The sequence below is a fragment of the Bufo gargarizans genome, chromosome 1 (genome assembly GCF_014858855.1).
Source record: "Bufo gargarizans isolate SCDJY-AF-19 chromosome 1, ASM1485885v1, whole genome shotgun sequence".
Taxonomy (NCBI): domain Eukaryota; kingdom Metazoa; phylum Chordata; class Amphibia; order Anura; family Bufonidae; genus Bufo; species Bufo gargarizans.
In genome coordinates, this window is record NC_058080.1 from 736,050,883 (window position 1) to 736,076,675 (window position 25,793).

Below are 25,793 nucleotides of genomic sequence, written 5' to 3' on the forward strand. Positions count from 1 at the left end.
TCACTCATCCCTCCTGCATACAGTCCCATGTAAATAACATCACTCATCCCTCCTGCATACAGTCCCATGTAAATAACATCACTCATCCCTCCAGCATACAGTCCCATGAAAATAACATCGCTCATCCCTCCTGCATACAGTCCCATGAAAATAACATCGCTCATCCCTCCTGCATACAGTCCCACGTAAATAACATCGCTCATCTCTGCAGCATACAGTCCCATGTAAATAACATCGCTCATCCCTCCTGCATACAGTCCCATGTAAATAACATCGCTTATCCCTTCTGCATACAGTCCCATGTAAATAACATCGCTCATCCCTCCAGCATACGTCACCTGGTCATGTGACATTGGCAGCCTCAGTCACCATGGTGACCGTGCGTTTCACACTATGCACCTTCTTCCTTGTTCAGAGAGGCCCCGCCCATTACACCCGGAGTGCCCGCCTCTTCCTGTGACGTCATACCCACCGGGAAGAAGTCTTCTCTAGCTTCTGCTGGAGGAGGTGGTGAGTGGTCACCGGCGGCACAGGTTTCATTAACCCCTGCAGGGCTGGACCATAGAAGCAGTTGCATTTTCTACATCTTCTTTTTGAGGCTGGTTACTTCTTGGCCTCTGACTTCTTCTATTACCTCTCAATACCCTATACCGCCTATAGTGTCTGCAGTGCCCTGTGTATACCGTATACCGCCTGGTGTCTGCAGTGCCCTGTGTATACCGTATACCGCCTGGTGTCTGCAGTGCCCTGTGTATACAGTATACCGCCTATAGTGTCTGCAGTGCCCTGTGTATACCGTATACCGCCTGGTGTCTGGAGTGCCCTGTGTATACCGTATACCGCCTGGTGTCTGCAGTGCCCTGTGTATACCGTATACAGCCTGGTGTCTGCAGTGCCCTGTGTATACCGTATACAGCCTGGTGTCTGCAGTGCCCTGTGTATACCGTATACCGCCTGGTGTCTGGAGTGCCCTGTGTATACCGTATACCGCCTGGTATCTGCAGTGCCCTGTGTATACCGTATACCGCCTGGTGACTGCAGTGCCCTGTGTATACCGTATACCGCCTATAGTGTCTGCAGTGCCCTGTGTAAACCGCATACCTCCTGGTGTCTGCAGTGCCCTGTGTATACCGCCTGGTGTCTGCAGTGCCCTGTGTATACCGCCTATAGTGTCTGCAGTGCCCTGTGTATACCGTATACCGCCTGGTGTCTGCACTGCCCTGTGTATACAGTATACCGCCTGGTGTCTGCAGTGCCCTGTGTATACCGTATACAGCCTGGTGTCTGCAGTGCCCTGTGTATACCGTATACCGCCTGGTGTCTGGAGTGCCCTGTGTATACCGTATACCGCCTGGTATCTGCAGTGCCCTGTGTATACCGTATACCGCCTGGTGACTGCAGTGCCCTGTGTATACCGCCTATAGTGTCTGCAGTGCCCTGTGTATACAGTATACCGCCTGGTGTCTGCAGTGCCCTGTGTATACAGTATACCGCCTGGTGTCTGCAGTGCCCTGTGTATACCGTATGCTGCCTGGTGTCTGCAGTGCCCTGTGTATACCGTATACCGCCTGGTGTCTGCAGTGCCCTGTGTATACCGCCTGGTGTCTGCAGTGCCCTGTGTATACCGTATACCGCCTGGTGTCTGCAGTGCCCTGTGTATACCGTATACCGCCTATAGTGTCTGCAGTGCCCTGTGTATACCGCCTATAGTGTCTGCAGTGCCCTGTGTATACCGCCTATAGTGTCTGCAGTGCCCTGTGTATACCGCATACCGCCTGGTGTCTGCAGTGCCCTGTGTATACCGTATACCGCCTATAGTGTCTGCAGTGCCCTGTGTATACCGCCTATAGTGTCTGCAGTGCCCTGTGTATACCGCCTATAGTGTCTGCAGTGCCCTGTGTATACCGCCTGGTGTCTGCAGTTCCCTGTGTATGCCGCCTGGTGTCTGCAGTGCACTGTGTATACCGCCTGGTGTCTGCAGTGCACTGTGTATACCGCCTGGTGTCTGCAGTGTCCTGTGTATACCTTATGCCGCCTGGTGTCTGCAGTGCCCTCTGTATACTGCCTGGTGTCTGCATTGCCCTGTTTATACCATATACTGCCTGGTGTCTGCAGTGCCCTGTGTATACTGCCTGGTGTCTGCAGTGCCCTGTGTATACCGTATACTGCCTGGTGTCTGCAGTGCACTGTATATACCGTATACTGCCTGGTGTCTGCAGTGCACTGTATATACCGTATACTGCCTGGTGTCTGCAGTGCACTGTATATACCGTATACTGCCTGGTGTCTGCAGTGCAAAGTATATACCGTATACTGCCTGGTGTCTGCAGTGCACTGTGTATACGGTATACCGCCCGGTGTCTGTAGTGCACTGTGTATACGGTATACCGCCCGGTGTCTGCAGTGCTCTGTGTATACCGTATACTACCTGGTGTTTCCAGTGCTCTGTGTATACCGTATACTGTCTGGTGTCTACAATGCACTGTGTATACCGTATACTGCCTGGTGTCTGCAGTGCACTGTGTATACCGTATACTGCCTGGTGTTTGCAGTGCCCTGTGTATACTGTCTGGTGTCTACAATGCACTGTGTATACCGTATACTGCCTGGTGTCTGCAGTGCACTGTGTATACCGTATACCGCCTGGTGTCTGCAGTGCCCTGTGTATACCGCCTATAGTGTCTGCAGTGCCCTTTGTAAACCGTATACCGCCTGGTGTCTGGAGTGCCCTGTGTATACAGTATACCGCCTGGTGTCTGGAGTGCCCTGTGTATACAGTATACCGCCTGGTGTCTGCAGTGCCCTGTGTATACATTATACCGCCTGGTGTCTGCAGTGCCCTGTGTATACAGTATACCGCCTGGTGTCTGCAGTGCCCTGTGTATACCGTATACCGCCTGGTGTCTGCAGTCCACTGTGGTATTATTTCTCTGTTTAATGTATACTACCTGGTATATGAGACTGACCTGTTCCCCTTATTCTCCGGGTCAGTACGATTACAGTGATACCACATTTATATAGTTTTATGGGTTTAGTTTTTACAGCGTTCCCTATGAGAGAAAACTGACCTGTTCCCTTCATTCTCCGGTCAGTACGATTACAGTGATACCACATTTATATAGTTTTATGGGTTTAGTTTTTACAGCTTTCCCTATGAGATAAAACTGACCTGTTCTCTTCACTCTCCGGGTCAGTACGATTACAGTGATACCACATTTATATCGTTTTATGGGTTTTGTGTTTACAGCGTTCCCTATGAGATAAAACTAACCTGTTCCCTTCATTCTCCGGGTCAGTACGATTACAGAGATACCACATTTATATAGTTTAATGGGTTTTGTTTACAGCGTTCCCTATGAGATAAAACTGACCTGTTCCCTTCATTCTCTGGGTCAGTACGATTACAGTGATACCACATTTATATAGTTTTATGGGTTTTGTTTTTACAGCGTTCCCTATGAGATAAAACTGACCTGTTCTCTTCATTCTCCGGGTCAGTACGATTACAGTGATACCACATTTATATAGTTTTATGGGTTTTGTTTTTACAGCGTTCCCTATGAGATAAAACTGACCTGTTCCCTTCATTCTCTGGGTCAGTACTATTACAGTGATACCACATTTATATAGTTTTATGGGTTTTGTATTTACAGCGTTCCCTATGAGATAAAACTGACCTGTTCTCTTCATTCTCCGGTCAGTACGATTACAGAGCTACCACATTTATATAGTTTTATGGGTTTTGTATTTACAGCGTTCCCTATGAGATAAAACTGACCTGTTCCCTTCATTCTCTGGGTCAGTACTATTACAGTGATACCACATTTATATAGTTTATAGGTTTTGTTTTTACAGCGTTCCCTATGAGATAAAACTGACCTGTTCTCTTCACTCTCCGGGTCAGTACGATTACAGAGATACCACATTTATATAGTTTATAGGTTTTGTTTTTACAGCGTTCCCTATGAGATAAAACTGACCTGTTCTCTTCACTCTCCGGGTCAGTACGATTACAGAGATACCACATTTATATAGTTTAATGGGTTTTGTTTACAGCGTTCCCTATGAGATAAAACTGACCTGTTCTCTTCATTCTCCGGGTCAGTACGATTACAGAGATACCACATTTATATAGTTTAATGGGTTTTGTTTACAGCGTTCCCTATGAGATAAAACTGACCTGTTCTCTTCATTCTCCGGTCAGTACGGTTACAGTGATGCCACATTTATATAGTTTTATGGGTTTTGTTTTTACAGCGTTCCCTATGAGATAAAACTGACCTGTTCTCTTCATTCTCTGGGTCAGTACGATTACAGTGATACCACATTTATATAGTTTTATGGGTTTTGTATTTACAGTGTTCCCTATGAGATAAAACTGACCTGTTCCCTTCATTCTCGGGTCAGTACGATTACAGTGATACCACATTTATATAGTTTTATGGGTTTTGTTTTTACAGTGTTCCCTATGAGATAAAACTGACCTGCTCTCTTCATTCTCCGGGTCAGTACGATTACAGTGATACCACATTTATATAGTTTTATGGGTTTTGTATTTACAGTGTTCCCTATGAGAAAAAACTGACCTGTTCTCTTCATTCTCCGGTCAGTACGATTACAGTGATACCACATTTATATAGTTTTATGGGTTTTGTTTTTACAGCGTTCCCTATGAGATAAAACTGACCTGTTCCCTTCACTCTCGGGTCAGTACGATTACAGCGATACCACATTTATATAGTTTTATGGGTTTTGTATTTACAGCGTTCCCTATGAGATAAATCTGATCTGTTCTCTTCATTCTCCAGGTCAGTACGATTACAGTGATACCACATTTATATAGTTTTATGGGTTTTGTATTTACAGTGTTCCCTATGAGATAAATCTGATCTGTTCTCTTCACTCTCGGGTCAGTACGATTACAGTGGAGGCAGTGGGGGTGGAGTAGGTGAGTACTAAATAGCTGCCTTAGAGGAGCTCCCCTTTAACGTCTATCGTAGGGTTTGTAACATACTCACCTTATGATAAAGTCCCCGATTCCAGTAGCGGTCACATGAACCTGCCCCCGCTGAGGCGTCAACTGATCTCTCCTACCATGTACAGGTTGGAACAAGTGAGCGAGCTAGGGGCAGATTGTCAGCAAGCTAGGGAGCAGAGGGGCAGGTTGTCAGTGAGCTAGGGGGCAGAGGGGCAGGTTGTCAGTGAGCTAGGGGGCAGAGGGGCAGGTTGTCAGTGAGCTAGGGGGCAGAGGGGCAGGTTGTCAGCGAGCTAGGGAGCAGAGGGGCAGGTTGTTAGTGAGCTAGGGGGCAGAGGGGCAGGTTGTCAGCGAGCTAGGCGGAGAGGGGGCAGGTTGTCAGTGAGCTAGGGAGCAGAGGGGCAGATTGTCAGCGAGCTAGGGGCAGAGGGGCAGGTTGTCAGCGAGCTAGGGGCAGAGGGGCAGGTTGTCAGCGAGCTAGGGGCAGAGGGGCAGGTTGTCAGCGAGCTAGGGGCAGAGGGGCAGGTTGTCAGCGAGCTAGGGGCAGAGGGGCAGGTTGTCAGCGAGCTAGGGGCAGAGGGGCAGGTTGTCAGCGAGCTAGGGGCAGAGGGGTAGGTTGTCAGCGAGCTAGGGGCAGGTTGTCAGCGAGCTAGGGGCAGAGGGGCAGGTTGTCAGCGAGCTAGGGGCAGGTTGTCAGCGAGCTAGGGGCAGAGGGGCAGGTTGTCAGCGAGCTAGGGGCAGAGGGGCAGGTTGTCAGCGAGCTAGGGGCAGAGGGGCAGGTTGTCAGCGAGCTAGGGGCAGAGGGGCAGGTTGTCAGCGAGCTAGGGGCAGAGGGGCAGGTTGTCAGCGAGCTAGGGGCAGAGGGGCAGGTTGTCAGCGAGCTAGGCGGAGAGGGGGCAGGTTGTCAGTGAGCTAGGGAGCAGAGGGGCAGGTTGTCAGTGAGCTAGGGAGCAGAGGGGCAGGTTGTCAGCGAGCTAGGGGCAGAGGGGCAGGTTGTCAGCGAGCTAGGGGCAGAGGGGCAGGTTGTCAGCGAGCTAAGGAGCAGAGGGGCAGGTTGTTAACGAGCTAGGGGGCAGAGGGGCAGGTTGTCAGCGAGCTAGGCGGAGAGGGGGCAGGTTGTCAGTGAGCTAGGGAGCAGAGGGGCAGGTTGTCAGCGAGCTAGGGGGCAGAGGGGCAGGTTGTCAGTGAGCTAGGGGGCAGAGGGGCAGGTTGTCAGCGAGCTAGGGAGCAGAGGGGCAGGTTGTTAGTGAGCTAGGGGGCAGAGGGGCAGGTTGTCAGCGAGCTAGGCGGAGAGGGGGCAGGTTGTCAGTGAGCTAGGGAGCAGAGGGGCAGATTGTCAGCGAGCTAGGGGCAGAGGGGCAGGTTGTCAGCGAGCTAGGGGCAGAGGGGCAGGTTGTAAGCAAGGTAGGAGGTAAAGGGTTATGAACAATCTAGGGGCAGTTTGTGAATGTGTTGGGGGATGGGATGTAACCGGCGGTGAAGTGGGAAATGTAGTTTTGTCTCCTGGTGAACTCCGCGAATGAAGTTGAATATTTGACGTCTCCAATAACAGGAGAAGAGAAAAGCTAAAGCCGGGTGGAAGGCGCTCCATTATCTGGATTTAGTAAAACAAACGATTTTACAGCAGGTTTAGAGTCCCTGGAAAGAAACACCTGAGAGGATTCTCCAGACTCCTGATATCGATGGTCCCGGGATAGGTTGGTGACGGTTCGACTTCTCACAAACTTGAGGAACTGCCGGAAAACTCTTCTCCCAGTCCATACCACGAGAGAATAGAAGCTCAGGACGGCAATATCTCCTCACATGTCCACTTCTCTCCAAACAGGTTCCTAGTACACAGGACCCGTGGTCCATATCTGCTGCAGAAGGTTATATCCCTGATGGATACAGCCAACAAGATGGAGGAGAGAATGTTAGATCTCACCCTAGAGATCATCTTCTGGCTCACTGGAGAGGTGAGAGGTTCTGATGATGTCACATTACATCATTATCTTTGGTAATAACAGAGGATGTGACTGGAGAGATTCTGATGATGTCACTGTGACGGGCTGAACAGTCACTGGGGCTGAGGGCTAGCCTCCTTCCTACGGACTATGGACCCAGAACTATGGAGACCCCCTCAGACCTCTTGGGGTTACAAGGAACTATTAGCCCTGCTTTATGTGTGGAGCTATATGCCACATCTTTCCTATTGCCCATTAAAGGTGCAGGGTGTGAATCCCACAACACAAAAAGGGTTAACTCTGCACTGAGAGTCCCACTGATTGCGTTAGTTTATTTGTCCCTTTGTTCTATTGTGTTAGTGATAGGATTAAGAAGTAGCCGACTCCGGTGTAGAGGAGTAGATCACCCTATGATGCACTCAGGAGATAATCCCATCACATGTGTCTCCTCTCTCCCTATTCTTTCATTAAGACACTGGGGGGGTCTGTCTGCTGTTCATGTTTGATTGAGTTATGTTGTTAGACTTCTTGAACTGTATATAGACTCTGAGTTTGTCTTCAATAAATGAGTTCTTGATTTACTCTTCAACATGTTGCCTGATGATTGAGGAGTTTAGCGTTCCGTACTCATATACAGTTGCAAGAAAAAGTATGTGAACCCTTTGGAATTATATGGATTTCTGCACAAATTGGTCATAAAATGTGATCTGATCTTCATCTAAGTCACAACAATAGACAATCACAGTCGGCTTAACCTAATAACACACAAAGAGTTAAATGTTACCATGTTTTTATTGGACACACCATGTAAACATTCACAGGGCAGGTGGAAAAAGTATGTGAACCCTTGGATTTAATAACTGGTTGAACCTCCTTTGGCAGCAATAACTTCCACCAAACATTCCCTGTAGTTGCAGATCAGACGCGCACAACGGTCAGGAGTAATTCTTGACCGTTCCTCTTCACAGAACGGTTTCAGTTCAGCGATATTCTTGGGATGTCTGGTGGGAATCGCTTTCTTGAGGTCCTGCCGCAGCATCTCCATCGGGTTGAGGTCAGGACTCTGACTGGGCCACTCCAGAAGGCGGATTTTCTTCTGTTTAAGCCATTCTGCTGTTGATTTACTTCTATGCTTTGGGTCGTTGTCCTGTTGCAGCACTCATCTTCTGTTCAGCTTCAGCTGGTGGACAGATGGCCTTAAGTTCTCCTGCAAAATGTCTTGATAAACTTGGGAATTCATTTTTGCTTCGATGATAGCAATCCGTCCAGGGCCTGACGCAGCAGAGCAGCCCCAAACCATGATGCCCCCACCACCATACCTCACAGTTGGGATGAGGTTTTGAGGTTGGTGTGCTGTGCCTCTTTTTCTCCACACATAGTGTTGTGTGTTTCTTCCAAACAACTCAACTTTGGTTTCATAATGATGTAATGTGCCATCATCAGAACCTCTCTCCTCTCCAGTCACATTACATCATTGTCTATAGTAATAACAGGTGATGAGATTGGAGAGAAGAGGTTCTGATGATAGCACATTACATCATTATCTATAGTAATAACAGATGATGTGACTGGAGAGAAGAGGTTCTGATGATGTCACATTACATCATTATCTATAGTAATACCAGATGATGTGACTGGAGAGGAGAGGTTCTGATGATGTCACATTACATCATTATCTATAGTAATACCAGATGATGTGACTGGAGAGGAGAGGTTCTGATGATGTCACATTACATCATTGTCTATAGTAATAACAGATGATGTGACTGGAGAGGTGAGAGGTTCTGATGATGTCACATTACACCATTATCTATAGTAATAACAGGTGATGAGACTGGAGAGGTGAGAGGTTCTGATGATGTCACATTACATCATTGTCTATGGTAATAACAGATGATGTGACCGGAGAGGAGAGGTTCTGATGATGTCACATTACATCATTGTCTATGGTAATAACAGATGATGTGACCGGAGAGGAGAGAGGTTCTGATGATGTCACATTACATCATTATCTATAGTAATAACAGATGATGTGACTGGAGAGGTGAGAGGTTCTGATGATGTCACATTACACCATTATCTATAGTAATAACAGGTGATGAGACTGGAGAGGTGAGAGGTTCTGATGATGTCACATTACATCATTGTCTATGGTAATAACAGATGATGTGACCGGAGAGGAGAGAGGTTCTGATGATGTCACATTACATCATTATAGTAATACCAGATGATGAGACTGGAGAGGAGAGGTTCTGATGATGTCACATTACATCATTAGATGAGACTGGAGAGGTTCTGTGCATGTATGTAGTGATATTTATTATTGTCTCCTCATACATAGGATTATACAGTTGTGAAGAAGACATCCAGTGAGCACTGTCAGACCCCTTTGGTTGAATCTTGTGGTAGAACCCTACGCCCCATCACAGAGCCTCCCCCTCACCCCCTGATACATGAGCAGAAGATCCTAGAACTCACCCACAAGATGATGGAGCTGCTGACTGGAGAGGTGACACTGCTGGGAATGCTGGGAAATTCTCCAGTAACAGCACTGGAGGGGTCTGGGTGATGACGGTGTCATTGTGTTGTCAGGTTCCTATAAGGTGTCAGGATGTCACTGTCTATTTCTCCATGGAGGAGTGGGAGTTTATAGAAGGACACGGGGATCTGTACAAGGAGGCCATGATGGAGGAGGACCAGCCCCTCACATCTCCAGGTAATGGATATGGCTAAGTGCACATCTTTCTGTATTATTTGTATTTGAAGGATGATTTCATTTAGTGTCTCCTACAGTTATTTTTAGTAAGAGAAGAACCCCAGAGAGTCGTCCTAGTCCTCGCCTTCCTCAGGATCATCAGGTATGGAGAGAAAGTATCAGAAATATTCCCTGTGATCTGTAGAAGATCATGTCTGTCCATGATGAGTACACGTGTGGCATGCATCTGATGTGGTCACTGAGCTGCCATCCCTTCATCCGGCCTCTAGAAGATGTGCAGCTTGGCTCCGATAACGACTCCTGGCATGTTGGTTTTGGTTGTCTTGCTGAGTTTTTCCCGCTATTATGATCAGGTCCTACCCTACAGATTGCTGTCAGTTATGCCTGCCAGTGAACGTTATCAGCACTGTTGACCGAGCAGTAGTAAAAGTCCTCATTACCCTTTATCCTACAATTGTTCTCAGATTCCTACCCTTTGGTGTGTCCTTCTATTGTCCATATCGAGGCAGGAGGACCACACACAGATTCCCTAGACTGATTCTGCGAGTCCTGAGGGAGTCTTGTAAGGGGTCAGACCTTACCCATGATCTTTGTGGCTTGTGAGTGGTGTAAGTCGCTCCCCACTCAAGGCTGATGAAAGGAATCAGTGGCACATTTGCAGCAGATGTTGGTAGCTCTCAGAAGAGGGTGTGGGCTCAGTGGGTACAACAGTCTCTCTTTGAGGGCACAGGCTTGGTTAGAGGAGACAGGCTTGGGAAGCGCACAGGGGAAGATTTACTAAGCCTGGCTGTATAGACCTGCAGCACAAAGGCTCAGACTGGATGATGAATCTGGTGCAGGACAGGCACTTCTGTCTAACTCTATGCCAACTATTGGTTACACATTCAGACAGAATTTTACGGTAGAGCTGTGGTGCAGTTTTAGCCCAAAATGGTGAATCTTAGGTCACGCCTCCTTTCAACAGAAACCATGCCATTTCCCAAGCTGACTGGACTGTTCCTCCTGGCCTGGTTACCACAGGTCCACTGAACACTCACCAGATGCTAGGAAGTGGAAGTCGTCTGCCCCTAATGAACACTCGTCTACTGCTGCAGGTGTTACTGCTTCACCGCCCCTAAGTAAGCCCTGAAGAAGTGAAGAGCTCCACTTACCTCTACTTGCTAGCTAACTACTACGTAGTGTGTGACCGGTCCTCTGTATTCCAGTGGCTGTGACATATCTCAAAACGCTCTCTCATCAGTTTGTTTCCACTACAAGGTAATCATGGCCTCATTAATCTGCTACATAGCATGGGGATGCCATAGGGTTAACCCTTACACTGATCTCTGACTCCGCCCAAGGTTGCAGTGTGTATGGCCACTAACCACTTACTGGTCGACATTTTGCAGTGTAATACAGTGCATCTTACAACAGCGCCATATTGACAGAGCCCAATAACATCCCTTGGTTGAACCTGATGACCATATGTCATTTTTTAGCAAAAGGGTAATAATGTTTAGAACTTCTGACTTTCAGGCCCCATATCTCACCATCCATTACAGCTTCGGACGGGAGACTCCCATCATTTTATAGACAGTCATCTCAGCCATCTCATACATACATTGGACTTGCAGCTATTTAGCATAAGATTAGTTCTCAGATTCTTCTCATGTAACTGCATTGTTACTGTTTTGCTCCTAAAATTCAAATTTTTTTTTTTTTTAGTATTTTGTAGATCCATCTTTCTGGGCATGCTCTCCATCAGATTCAAGCATGTCTCGACCAAAATCTGTTCCGTGATCTCTTCCACACGTTCCCAATGTTGGTGCACACTGGTCGCCTCACTTGGCTATGAATACAGCTTTTTCTTCAACTCTAAGTGTTGGATTGGGTTCAGGTCTGGTCTGTGGTGGCTGATCCAGCTCCTCTACTTCATTGTCATGGAACCATTTGGCTGTTAAACAACCCCATATCATCAGGTTTTCTCCTCCCGACTTGACAGTTCCTTCAATTTCTCAATCCGTTAGCCACTTATCCCTTGTTTCTTCCAGACCCCTTTGAACCCATAAGGTTCCCATCGAGGCTTCTTCACCTTTTTCATACTTCTTCACACCTTTTTCCAGACTTGTGTAATGCACATCACACGGTGCTTGCATGGACATCAGTGATCTTACTATAATGAAGCATACGAGCCGCCTCCACTACCAGAACTGATAGACCTTGTGATGAGCTCACTTGTCGACTCCGATATTTTGCCTGGACGTCCACCTCTTGGCTTTGGAATGGATAGACGGACTTCATTCCATATTCTTCCAACTCTCATGGCCTCACATGATGCAGGTGGTTTTCTTGGCTGAGATACCGCTAGCAATGAGCTGGATGATGCTGTTTCTCTTTTCTTGGGAAATCTTCTTCATGGTGGCTCCTGGGTTCGAACCAGTGACCTTTCACTTGGGAATCAACCTTATAAGGCACTGAGCTATGTGAGGACAGGGTGCAATTTGTAGTTTACAAGAAGAAAGAGATTGTTCCACCACCAGGAGCAGAACAGTAACAATGCAGTAACATGAGAAGAATCTGCAGAACTAACCATATGCTGAATAGCTACAAGTCCAATGTATGTATGAGATAGCTGAGACGACTGTCTATAAAATGATGGGAGTCTCACGTCTGAAGCTGTAGTGGATGGTGAGATATGGAGCCTGAAAGTCAGAAGTTCTAAGCATTGTTACCCTTTAGCTCGTCAGTGTATGTGACATCCGGTATAAAGCTATATGACTGACAAGGGCATCATCCCTGTTTTATAGGCCTCCTGTGATGTCACCACTCCCAGTGTACGTGTCATACATAGCATGGACATGCAGGGCTTTTCACTCACATATTACTCAATACCTCACTGACGTGTCCTGGCGGCATAGGGTGCATCAATCGGCACGTCAGTTTGGCATACCCTAAATATACATATGAGGTGGTATATCACTAGCAGGTACATTACTGGTGTTCAACATGGGCGGTACCGCTACCGTATCAGTGTCAGCGATGAACCGCAGCAGCGGAGCGGTAACTGTAAAGGGGTTTCATTACGGCATTAATTCCATGGTGCTGTACATCGAGAGCGGTTACACAAACCTAATACCTTATTTACACCAAGCAAACTATTGGCAGACTGGTACAGAGCGGAGAGAGCCGCCAGAGCTTCCAGTCTACAAGGGAAGCGAGTAAAGCTGGCAGGGACGGCAGCATGCTCATTGCAGGTGGATTCATCCATTTGTATCCCTGTTACACGCTGGCGAAATAAAAGCCGCACCTTTGACTTGTTTTGTATCTGCACTGCAGATTATTACCCGAGCAGGTTCTACATACCACATGGACCACCAATGCCAAAACCCCCTGCACCTCTGCAGTCGCTGACAGAACCACAGCCAAGCATGGACCGCTCAGGACCTGTAGAGGAGTACGAGGTGTCCTGGGGAGGCTCTGCTAGTCGGCCTGTTCACCTCTCACCGAGCAGCTGGAATGGGAAAAAGGGAGCGGGATCAGGTCACAGGGCTTATGTGATCGCTCAGCTCAGGGTCAGGATGTTTTTAAAGGTTGACCTCCGTGTTCTGTGACTTTTACATAATTTGTTTCACAGCTACTGAAAGTTCATAAAGATGAGAACAATATCCGTGCTGCAGAGTCCAATATGAGGCCTGATGACCAGTGCAAGGGGGACATCCCTACAGACAGCCACCCAGGTGAGCGATAACCACCAGGCTGGATTTGATTTAAATCACTAGTCAGTAAGGCTCGATTTAAATCCTAGTTTTCTACATAAAGACTAATTCTTCTGGTATAACTGATAATATTCAAGTAGATGAAGATTTTTAGAATAACAGCTTTTCCTATCAGTTTGATTCGGTTGATTCTGCATTCATAGGTTTGTAGAAGTTAAGATTAAGGTATTTTTCTCAACTCTGTTCATGTTATAACATTTTTGCTGTGAAGACGAGGCCTGTGATCTCTGCTGAGTCAAATTCAGTTTTGAGAACTGCAAAAGTAAACCAAGCATCTGTGATAATATCTTGTAGGCAGAGAAACTGCCCAATAATCTTACAAAATCCTCTGGAAGAGCAGGACATTGTGAATGGATTAATGGAATTTATTTACCAAAAAAATTACACATATAGAAACATAGAATGTGTCGGCAGATAAGAACCATGTGGCCCATCTAGTCTGCCCCATATACTGAATACTATGGATAGCCCCCGGCCCTATCTTATATGAAGGATAGCCTTATGCCTATCCCATGCAGGCTTAACCTCCTCCACTGCTGCATCCAGGGTGATGACGTGATGACGTGACGACGTAGTGGACGTCGCGCCCCCGGCTTTCCCTGCTGCTCAGCTACCACGCCGCTACCTCGCTGCTTTGATTATGTTGGCGTCTTCGTGTTGAATCCTCCCTGCACCCTCTCTGTGACCGTCTGACCATCCGATTAGCGCTGGTGACCCCTGGTTTCGTTATCCTCACGCTGCAGATATCGTTTGCTGGGTTCGGATGTGGGGGCTGCCTCCGGCTCTTTCCCGATCCTGCCGTTCCCGATTTTGCTGCTCCTGCTGTTCCTGCCTCCTGTCTTGCCCTCCGTGTCGGTGTGTGCAGTCTGCTGTCTGGAGCTTCTTCTCCCTTACCCTTGTGGAATGTGCCTCCGGTTCCTGTAAATCTGCTACCCCCCCCTTTGGTGTCAGTGAGTAACCTCTGTGTTCCCCATACCTGATGGTTTGTAGGAGAAGACGATAAGCTTCTTTCTCCGTTTCGTTATGCCTCCTTTTTTGATGTTATAGTGACTAATCTTCCATGTCTGCTGATCCCAGTTAATCTTGACTGGAGATTGCCAAGTTGCATATGAGTATAACAAACTGAAACTATAGAGTTTAAAGTATAAAGTGGAGAAGAAAAGGGGGGAAAAAAAAAGAGGAGAAAGAGTATAAAGAAGAGTGGACACAAAAAAAAAAAAAAAAAAGGGGGAGGAGACAAAAAAAAAAAAAAGGAGAAGAAAAACAGAACTAAGAAGACACTATATTAAAAAAAAAAAAAGGGGGAAGGGGGACAAGGTAAAAGAAAAGAAAAATAAAAGGAACAAAAAAAAAAAAAAGAAAAGGAGAGCAAAGAAGAAAAGATATATACCCAAAGGAGAGGAGGAGGCGGAATAAGCGGAATAAGGGGAAAAACAAAAAGAAAAAAACCAAATAAAGATATTTAAAAAAAAAAAAAAGACAGCAAAAGAAAATAAAAATTAAAAAATAAATATAGTAGAATAAAGAGAAATAAGATATGGTCCCAAAAGCCCCTAGGCGTTCGACTGATCTATCAAGTCAGAAAACACGGGTCCAAACTGCTGAACCAACAAAACTGGATCAGTTTCTGAAGTCTCCAAGGGTCAATACGAGGGGCGGACAAAAGGATTTTTTTGCAAAAATTAATTATGAACCAGAGGTAACTGAGCCAGAAATACAAAAAGGCATTAGATACCCTGAAGAGGAAGACGGCATAATGGGGGAAGCAATCCCTAATGATAACTCCTCCCCGCTGGAAGAAATACTCCTAGCGGTTAAACAGAACGGGGATTTAATACAGGCGGTCACAACCCAACTTGGATTTATTCAAGTTGATGTGGGATCAATAAAAGATGATTTGTCCAAAATGCGAGACAGAGTTAACACCCTTGAAAACTCCGTCACCCTTATACAGAATGAATCCAAAAAAATAAATACGGAACTTTCTACACTTAAAGTGGAATATAATCTCTTGAAGAAAAAGGTAGTGGACCTGGAGGATAGGTCACGAAGATACAACGTGAGAATAATAGGGATTCCAGAGGGTGTGGAAGAGAAAAATCCAACCCAATTCATACAGAAATTAATTCTTGAGAACTTTGGTAAAGAGTCATTTTCTTCTCTTTTCATGATTGAAAGAGCTCATCGGGTCCCAGGAGGAAAACCAATTCCAGGGAGACAACCTCGGACAATCCTGGCTAAGATACTGACTACAGGGGACAGAGATGTCCTCCTGAGAAGGGCGAGGGAATCCTCACCGGTTGTGTACAATGGGATTAGACTGGCCTTTTTTCCTGATTTTTCGAAAGAAATACAAGAAGAGAGACGCACATTTATGACTGTTAAAAAGAAGCTAAGAGAAAGGGATATTAAATATTCTCTTATATTCCCGGCCAAATTGCGGATTGTTTTTGATGATAAAACCCTTTTTTTTGACACCGCAGAAGAAGCCGCGGATTGGCTTGATCGAAACAATCGATGATATAACTGGGTTATGATCTGGCGGGAATAATTAGTATTATAAGGGGCTTATACCCCTAAATGTAGTTTTCTTTGCTTCTTATTGGCGGTGTGGGGGTGGCTGAGTGGGGGGAGGGTCGGGGGTTGGTCTTAGGAAAGAAATCTACTACCATATGTGGTGGATTGTTTGTGGGAGGGGGGTGAGGGGGGGGGGGTTGGGTTGTGGTGCGTCAAAGTGGATGTGGTTCCCCTTTTTTTGGTTTACTAATTTTTTTTCTTCTTGTTTTTTCCTCTTTCCCTCTCTCCTGGTCCCCTATTTAATCATTGTTGATGACGATGATCAGAATTTTTGCTTGGAATGTACGGGGTTTGGGGGAAAGAGGTAAGAGACAAGCGGTTTTCGACCTGACTCAGGCCCATTTACCAGCAATAGTATGCCTGTTAGAGACCCATCTCACTGAGGAGACCACTAGAATGGTCGACAGGGGATGGGCTGTGCATAGGTATCATTCTACCCTCTCCAACTACTCGAGAGGTGTTACGGTGTTGATACACAGACTTATTGACTTCGTTTGTGAGGCATCCTCTGTCGACCAACAGGGGAGATTTATTTTTTTATATTGCAGGTTAGGGGGAGAGTTATGTATTTTGGCTTTTGTCTATATCCCTCCGCCATTTTCTTTTTTGGTTCTTAATTCTCTTTTATTATTTATGGATAAATGGCCAGAATGTCCAACACTGATTATTGGCGATTTTAACTGTGTCATCGATCCTCTACGTGATAGGGTCTCTATGAGTGCTAAGAGTGACAGTCCGGTCCAGGGGTCTCCCCTCGCACGGTTTTGCCTGGAGGCTGGATTTGAGGACGCTTGGGAATATCTGGGACAGGGGAAAAGGGTTTTTTCATGCTTTAGTAAAGCAGGTAAATCGTTGTCCAGAATAGACCTTGTATTGATAAATAGTAAATATGTGAAATTGATAAAACGAATGAAATATGAAACAAGGTCAATATCCGACCATTCCCCGTTAGTACTAGAATTATGCTTGTCTCCGGAAAGATATACACTAAGACCTCCCTTTAGACTAAACCCCTACTGGTTATCAGTTATAAAGACACATGAAATAATTCGAAATGATATAGGCCGATTCTGGGATATTAACTACGGCTCAGCAAAAATTCAAGTGGTATGGGATACCTTTAAGGCGTACATGAGGGGATTGATGGTTAGCAATATCACGAATCTTAGAAGGGAATATGGAAAAACACAGAAAAATCTAGAAAAACATGTAGTGTCAGCGACAGAATCCTTCCATATAAATAAGACGGAGAATAATAGGGAAAATATGCAAAAAGCCACACAAATATATGCTAATTTTCTACTGGATAAAGCTCAACAGAATCTCTTTTTTAAAGGGCAAAAATACTTTTCAGAGTCTGGGCGACCCGGTAGACTCCTCTCCCGAGTAATCTCCAATCAACAACCCAAAAAATATTTAGACAAGGTTCGAATGAGGGATGGTAGGATAGTTTCTGGACAGGGTCCGGTGGAGAAGGCCTTTGTTGATTATTTTCTAGATTTGTATAAGGCTGATTCTAATATTACAGATGATAAGATAGATCTCTATCTAGATAGGATCAACTTTTCATCTATCACTGAGATGCAAAAGAAGGCATTAGAACTGGAGGTCTCACTTCATGAACTTGAGGGAGCTATTAAATTATGTTCAGCTAATTCTACTCCTGGTTCAGACGGGCTTCCATATGAATTCTATAGTAAATACGGGGATTGTATTCTTCCTAGACTATTGGAGGTTTTTGCCAAATCAATGGAGGATGGGATGCTGCCAGATTCAATGATGGAGGCTACAGTGATACTCATTCCAAAAAAAGGCAAGGACCCTCTAGATTTAGAATCCTATAGACCAATTTCACTGCTTAATGCAGATGTAAAGCTTTTGGCGAGGGTCCTTGCTACAAGGCTTTCTGGGGTCGTCTCCTCCATAATCCATCCGGATCAGAGTGGTTTTATTAAAAATAAGGGCACACATCATAATTTACATCGGCTCTTTTCAAATATCCAGGCCCCTGGGGGGACCGCCCGCTCCATCCTGTCATTGGATGCCTCTAAGGCCTTTGACAGGGTGGAGTGGCGTTTCCTTTGGAAGGTTCTTGCTAGGATGGGCTTTGGAGAAAGGTTTATACGCACTCTTAGGGTATTGTATGGATCTCCAAGGGCTAAATTGAGTCTTAATGGAATTTTGAGTAGTAGTATTGAGTTAAACAGAGGCACCCGTCAGGGTTGCCCATTATCTCCCTTACTATTCGATATATATATTGAACCCCTTGCGATGGCCATCAGGCACGACGATCAGGTCAAAGGATTGGTACGCTAGGAATACAAGATCGCATCTCATTATACGCAGATGATGTTCTGTTTTTTATAGACCATACGGAAACTACTCTCCCTAGGATTATTCAAATGGTTAAAGTATTTGGTGAGGTGTCTGGTCTTCTTATAAACTGGGCCAAGACTAGTCTGCTCCCGATAGACCCCCTGCCACAGAAAGAGGTCCCTGTTACTCAGTTGGATATTGTTGATACTTTTCAATATTTGGGTTTGACTATATCATCTAGGGTTGAAAACTTTGTAGAACTTAATTTGATCCCCATCAGGTAAAGATTAGAGCTATAATAGGGATCTGGTTGAAACTTCCCCTATCTAGAGCTGATCGAGTTTCCCTGGTTAAAATGGTGATATTACCACAATTTCTTTATGTGCTCAGGAATACACCTATTTGGATACAAGACAAATATTTTAAACTTATGGAAAGAATAATAAATGACCTAATATGGGGAAGAAAGCGAGTGCGAATTAAGTTGGAATATTTGTATAAATCAGTGGATTGCGGGGGTTTAAATCTCCCCTATTTTAAGGGGTATTTTATTGCAGCCCAGTTATTGAAGTGCTATGAAATAGAGAACAGTGCATTGTTGGGGAAGTTGGTAGCTAGCTATGCTCACAATAACATCTTTACTTTGTTGGAATCTGGTTTATTGAAGAGTTATGAGCAAGGCTATAGAGAGACTATAAAATTACTCCTTAGAGTGTGGGCTACAATTAGGACATGGTTGAAGGTTAAGGGTTCACTCACATTTACGCCTCTTTGGCACAATTTATATTTACAAAGGCTGAATGAAATTGCAGCCGACAAATTTTGGCAGAAGAACAAAATTTTATATATTTCACAGGTAGTTAAAAATAGAGAAATTAAACCTTATATAGAAATGGCACATAATATAAAAAATCTTTCATGGTTCAGGTACTTTCAACTGAGATCTGTACTATCCAGTCTGGATGATAAGCGGCTGTTGGATATAGATAATTTATCCTTTCTGAATGATTGGGTGGGGGGCACACTTTCTAGAATAAAAATTTCAAATATATATAAGTTATTAGTTAAGGCACGGTTTAGTGATATACATTCACCAGGACAAAGAGCGTGGGAGGTGGACTGTCCGAATTTACAGGGAGAAGGGTGGGAGAATATTTTTGGGAATTTATCTTTATTGTCCCAGAACTTTAACCATGTTCTAATACAATTCTATATTTGTCATAGATTATATATCACTCCCCTTTGGATGAATAAATGTGGGTTAAGAGCTACGTCCAATTGTCCCAAATGTGATACTGTGGGAGCGGATTTTTTCCATATGATATGGACCTGTCCAAAACTTATAAATTATTGGAATGGTATCAATAATTATATTGTGTGTAAACTAAAAATTAGAATTCCCTTTGAACCACAAGTATTTGTTCTTAATGATTTTTCCAAACTAAAAAATCATAAGTACCAAAAGATCTTCCTGAGTAGAATACTGATGCTGGCTAGAGTTCTGATTAGTCGGACCTGGTTTGCCCGATCCATTCCAGATATAAATACATGGTCAAAATTAATTGATAAGGTAAAGAACTACGAGAAAATAATATACAGACGGAGGGAAATTGAATATCAGTGGAGTAGGATATGGAATGGTTGGAGGTCTGACTAGCTGAGGTCAGGTTGTATTATGTACAGGGGTCCTACTTTGACGCACCACAAATTGGGGGGGGAGGGGGGGGGAGGGTTTTCTAAATGCTATGAAAAGATTAGCTGAATATATTTATAATCACATCTATTTATAAATAGTTGGGTCACTAGGAACTGAGAGATTGTAAAAACTGTTTTCTTTACTGTAAATGTTTTGTAGTTTTCCCAATAAAAAAAAAAAGGAAAAAAAAAGAAAAAAAAAATGCTGCATCCAGAGGTAGCAGCATTTGATATTTGGCTACTAAGAAAAAGCTCTTGAACAGTCATCAGGGGTAATTTACTAGGTTTTAGCAACTAATTATGTCATGAAATTTTGATAACCTTGCCCTGAAAGAATATACATGGAAAAGCCACAAAAATATGCTAAATATCAAAGTGAACCTTCCAGGAAAGACAATGCTGCTAAATGAAATAACATGGAAATAAATAGAAGATTTATAAAGCTTAAAAAAAAAAAAAAAAACCTCCTCCACTGTATTTGCAGCTGCCACTTCTGCAGGAAGGCTATTCCATGCATCCACTACTCTCTCAGTAAAGTAATACTTCCTGATATTACTGTTAACCCTTTGCCCCTCTAATGTAACACTATGTCCTCTTGTAGCAGTTTTTCTTCTTGTAAATCTTCTCTCCTCTTTTCCCTTGTTGATTCCCTTTATGTATTTAGCCGTCTCTCTCATCTCCCCTCCGTCTCGTCTTTCTTCCAAGCTCTACATGTTACGGTCCTTTAATCTTTCCTGGTAAGTTTTATCCTGCAATCCATGGCCCAGTTTAGTAGCTCTTCTCTGAACTCTCTCTAGAGTATCTATATCCTTCTGGAGATATGGTCTCCAGTACTGCGCACAATACTCCAGATGAGGTCTCACTAGTGCTCTGTAGAGCGGCATGAGCGCCCCCCTCTGTCTACTGGTAATGCCTCTCCCTATACACCCAGCATTCTGCTAGCATCTCCTGCTGCTCTAGGACATGGTCTGCCTACCTTTAAGTCTTCTGAAATAATGACCCCTAAACCCCTTTCCTCAGACACTGAGGTTAGGACTGTATCACTGATTGTATATTCTGCTCTTGGGTTTTTACGCCCCAGGTGCATTATCTTGCACTTATCAACATTACATTTTAGTTGCCAGATTTTTGACCATTCCTCTAGTTTTCCTAAGTCCTTTTCCATTTGGTGTATCCCTCCAGGAACATCAACCCTGTTACAGATCTTTGTGTCATCAGCAAAAAGACCCACCTTACCATCGAGGCCTTCTGCAATGTCGCTGATAAAGATATTAAACAATATGGGTCCCAGAACAGATCCCTGAGGTACCCCACTGGTAACAAGACCCTGGTCTGAATATACTCCATTGACTACAACCCTCTGTTGTCTGTCCCTCAGCCACTGCCTAATCCATTCAACAATATGGGAGTCCCGTACAGCCTTATTCTACATAATTAAAAAACAAATCTTTATTTCATGATGAAATAACCTTTGGATGGTAATATATTTTCCTCAAAAAGCATTTTATATAAATATTTTTAAAAAATCATTGATTTTTATCCACCCTGCTAGCCACTGTGTCAAGCAGAGAAGACACATCTTCTACTCATTCACTCGCTGCTAGTAGAAGACCTACTAGAACAGAAAAGTAATCAGCAAGCTGGGTCAAAGCCAGGAGAGACAGAATCGGCCAGATCAGCTGACAAATGGTTAACCCGAAGACAAGCCAAGGACAGTTTACTAGAAGAATCAGTAGAAACTGAATTAAGATTAAGGGGTAATCCAGAAACAAGCCAAGGTCAGCTGAACAGGAGTTCTAATGTAGGAGCTCAGTAGCACAGGAGTCAGGACACGATATCACAGGCAAGGGCACAACCTGATTTAAATGTCCCTCCCTGCCTTCTGATTGGATGCTGAGCGAGAGCCCTGATTGGCCCGGCTTCCCTTCTCTCTGATAGGCCAATCAGCCAGAGCTTTGCTGGTCGGTATGGCAACCTTCTGGAAACAGCTGTGTGATTGGTGCACGTGCCACTCATGATCTCCCCTGCACCACTGCACAGACCAGAGCGATGGCACTACATGATTATGGCTAGGTAAGTTCCTCACACTTACTGTACAGGCAGCTGCAGTACAGGGCCTCCGCAGTACATAGAAGTGTGACTGACAAGACTCCTTCTGCAGGAGTAAGAAGTATCTGCTGCCAGAGGGAGAAGGAGACTGATTCTTTCCATAGCCTACCCTGTAGAAGTGCAGATTGGCAGCATGTCACGGACGGTGTACAGGAAACAAGACAATGCAACATGCATATATGACTCACTGGATCCAAAGCTAAGGAACCAAAAGGGAGACCCCTGCACAAGAGCTGGCACTTTCCCTGGCTGCTCAGCCTATGCAAAAATCCCAAAGGTGGATGGTTGCATATCCACATACCTCGACTATATAACACCTGAACACCCTACAATAGTGAGGGGACACGACCACCGGCTCCCTACACCAGACACGGAGGGAGTCAAGGTCACCTGGGATCCAGCAAACAGAAAATAACAGATAAATGTACAGCACTTAACTTAGTAGCAGACTGGGAAATAGGATCAGCATGCACACACACTCCAGGAAGAAGTATAAGCCGCCCAGTAAAGCATTATGGGGAGGAATTTAAAGGGAAGCAATCAGTCCAACTACATGACAGCTGAGAGAGGCTAACGAGATGAGGAACTGAATACCACAACAAAGAAAACTCAAGGAGGAGGTTCTGAAAGGCCTCTGTCAGAGCTTCTCAGCTGTCTGGTTGTGACAGTACCCCTCCCTCTACGAGTGGACTCCGGACACTCAGAACCCACCTTCTCAGGATGGGACCTATGGAAAGCCCTGATGAGACGAGAGGCCTTAATGTCCATCACTGGGACCCACATCCTCTCCTCAGGACCATAACCCTCCCAATGAACAAGGTACTGAAGAGAACCACGGACAAGACGAGAATCCACAATCCTAGAGACCTGAAATTCAAGATTCCCATCAACCATAACCAGGAGGAGGAGGCAAAGGCGAGGGTACAATGGGTTGAACATAAGGTTTCAATAAGGACTTATGAAAAACATTATGGATCTTCCAAGTCTGAGGAAGATCAAGACGGTAGGCAACAGGATTGATGACAGACAGGATTTTGTAAGGCCCAATAAACCTAGGACCCAACTTCCAGGAGGGAACCTTCAATTTGATACTCTTGGTAGACAACCACACCAGATCACCAACATTCAGGTCCGGACCAAGCACACGTCTCTTATCTGCCACACGCTTATATCTCTCACTCATGCTCTTTAGATTATCCTGAATCTTTTGCCAAATAGATGACAAAGACGAGGAGAATCTGTCCTCATCAGGTAAACCAGAAGACCCCTCTCCCGAGAAAGTCCCAAACTGCGGATGAAACCCATATGCACTAAAAAATGGTGACTTATCAGAGGACTCCTGACGACGGTTATTTAAAGCAAACTCAGCAAGGGACAAAAAAGAACACCAATCCTCTTGATTCTCCGCCACAAAACAGCGCAGATATGTCTCCAGATTCTGATTGACGCGCTCTGTCTGGCCATTCGACTGCGGGTGGAAAGCAGAAGAGAATGACAACCGAACCCCCAAGCGAGAACAGAAAGCCTTCCAGAATCTGGAAACAAACTGCGTGCCCCTATCAGAGACTATGTCTGAAGGAATACCATGCAATTTGACAATGTGATCAATAAATGCCTGCGCCAGCGTCTTAGCATTGAGCAAACCAGGAAAAGGGATGAAATGCACCATTTTGCTAAAACGGTCCACCACCACCAGAATCACAGTCTTCCCCGAGGTACGAGGCAGGTCCGTTATGAAGTCCATGGACAGATGTGTCCAAGGACGGGAAGGAATGGGTAAGGGAAGGAGAGGACCTGATGGCCGTGAATGAGGGACTTTGGCACGAGCCCAAGTCTCGCAGGCTGCCACAAAACCCTCAACCGACTTACGAAGCGCAGGCCACCAGAATCTCTGAGCGATGAGATCCAGTGTGGCTCTTGCCCCCGGGTGCCCAGCAAGGACCGTATCGTGGTGTTCCTTAAAAATCTTGTGTCTTAAAGCGAGAGGCACAAACAACCTCCCAGGAGGACAAAGATCAGGAGCCTCTGACTGGGCTGCCTGCACCTCTGCCTCCAATTCAGACAAAAGAGCAGAGACCACCACACCTTCAGCCAAAATGGGACCCGGGTCTTCAAAATTCCTGCCTCCCGGAAAACAACGTGACAGGGCATCTGCCTTCACATTCTTAACTCCAGGGCGGAACGTGACAACAAAATTAAACCTAGAAAAGAACAAAGACCATCTGGCCTATCTCTGGTTCAGACGCTTGGCTGACTCCAAGTAGGCCAGATTTTTATGGTCAGTAAATACGGTAATAGGGTGTCTGGCTCCCTCTAGCCAATGGCGCCATTCCTCAAAAGCCAACTTGATGGCCAACAATTTCCTATCTCCCACATCGTAATTTCTGTCTGCGGAGGAGAGTTTTTTCGAGAAAAAGGCACACGGTCGCCATTTGGCAGGAGAGGAACCCTGAGACAAGACCGCCCCCACACCCACCTCAGAAGCATCAACCTCAACTATGAAGGGTAAAGAAATATCAGGTTGCACCAAGATGGGAGCGGAAGCAAAACTCTCCTTGATATTAGAAAAGGCCTTACGCGCCTCTACTGACCAAGAAGAAAAATCTACCCCCTTTCTGGTCATATCAGTGAGTGGTTTAACAATAGAGGAATAATTCAAAATAAACTTCCTGTAATAATTGGCAAAGCCCAAAAAACGCATCAGCGCCTTCTGATACTCAGGAAGCTCCCACTCAAGCACAGCGCGGACCTTCTCGGGGTCCATGCGAAAACCAGAAGCGGAGAGAAGAAACCCCAGAAATTGAATTTCTGGAACCGCAAACACACATTTTTCCAGTTTCGCATATAATTTATTCTCCCGCAGGATGAGCAAGACCTGACGTAAATGTTCCTTATGAGTTTTGAAATCAGGAGAAAAAATCTAAATGTCATCCAAATACACTAATACAAATTTTCCCATCAAATGATAAAAAATGCTGTTCACGAAATGCTGAAAAACGGCTGGGGCATTCATCAAACCAAAAGGCATAACCAAATTCTCAAAATGGCCCTCAGGGGTATTGAAGGCCGTCTTCCATTCGTCTCCTTCTCTGACCCTGACCAGGTTGTATGCCCCTCTTAGATCTAATTTGGAAAAGACTTTAGCCCCAACAACCTGGTTAAACAGGTCCGGGATCAGAGGAAGCGGATAAGGGTCACGAATAGTGATACTGTTCAGCTCCCTGAAATCCAGACAAGGTCTTAAAGAACCATCTTTTTTCTTAACAAAGAAAAAACCAGCGGCAACAGGTGACTTCGAGGGTCGTATGTGTCCTTTTCTCAGAGATATAAGCACGCATAGCAATCCTCTAAGGTTGGGAAAGATTGTATAAACGAGATTTAGGCAGCTTGGCGCCTGGGATGAGATTAATAGGGCAATCGTACTCCCTGTGCGGGGGCAAGTCCTGAACTCCACTCTGAGAAGACATCCGAAAATTCAGAGAGAAAAGATGGTACAGTCTTAGTAGAAACCTCAGAAACAGATGTCGTGAGGCAATTCTCTCTGCAAAAGTCACTCCAACCATTTATTTGCCTCGCTTGCCAATCAATGGTGGGGTTATGTTTAGTGAGCCAGGGTAGCCCCAACACTAGAGGAGTAGGCAAACCGCTAAGGACGAAACATGACACATCCTCAACATGAGCATCACTCACAATTAAACGGATATTGT

The 25,793-nt window shown here is 45.2% G+C and overlaps 1 protein-coding gene across 1 annotated transcript in view; it reads left to right on the top strand.

The window, feature by feature from the left end:
• The first annotated feature begins 468 nt into the window (after positions 1-468).
• The window catches only part of LOC122924900 (gastrula zinc finger protein XlCGF57.1-like), a 43,935-nt gene continuing 18,610 nt past the window's right edge, over positions 469-25,793 (top strand). Inside the window, exons 1-6 of the mRNA XM_044276439.1 lie at positions 469-510; positions 6,801-6,930; positions 9,260-9,427; positions 9,511-9,634; positions 9,712-9,776; positions 13,248-13,350. Coding sequence (XP_044132374.1) covers positions 6,856-6,930; positions 9,260-9,427; positions 9,511-9,634; positions 9,712-9,776; positions 13,248-13,350 — 535 coding nt within the window. The 5' untranslated portion in view covers positions 469-510; positions 6,801-6,855. The remainder of the gene's footprint in view (positions 511-6,800; positions 6,931-9,259; positions 9,428-9,510; positions 9,635-9,711; positions 9,777-13,247; positions 13,351-25,793) is intronic.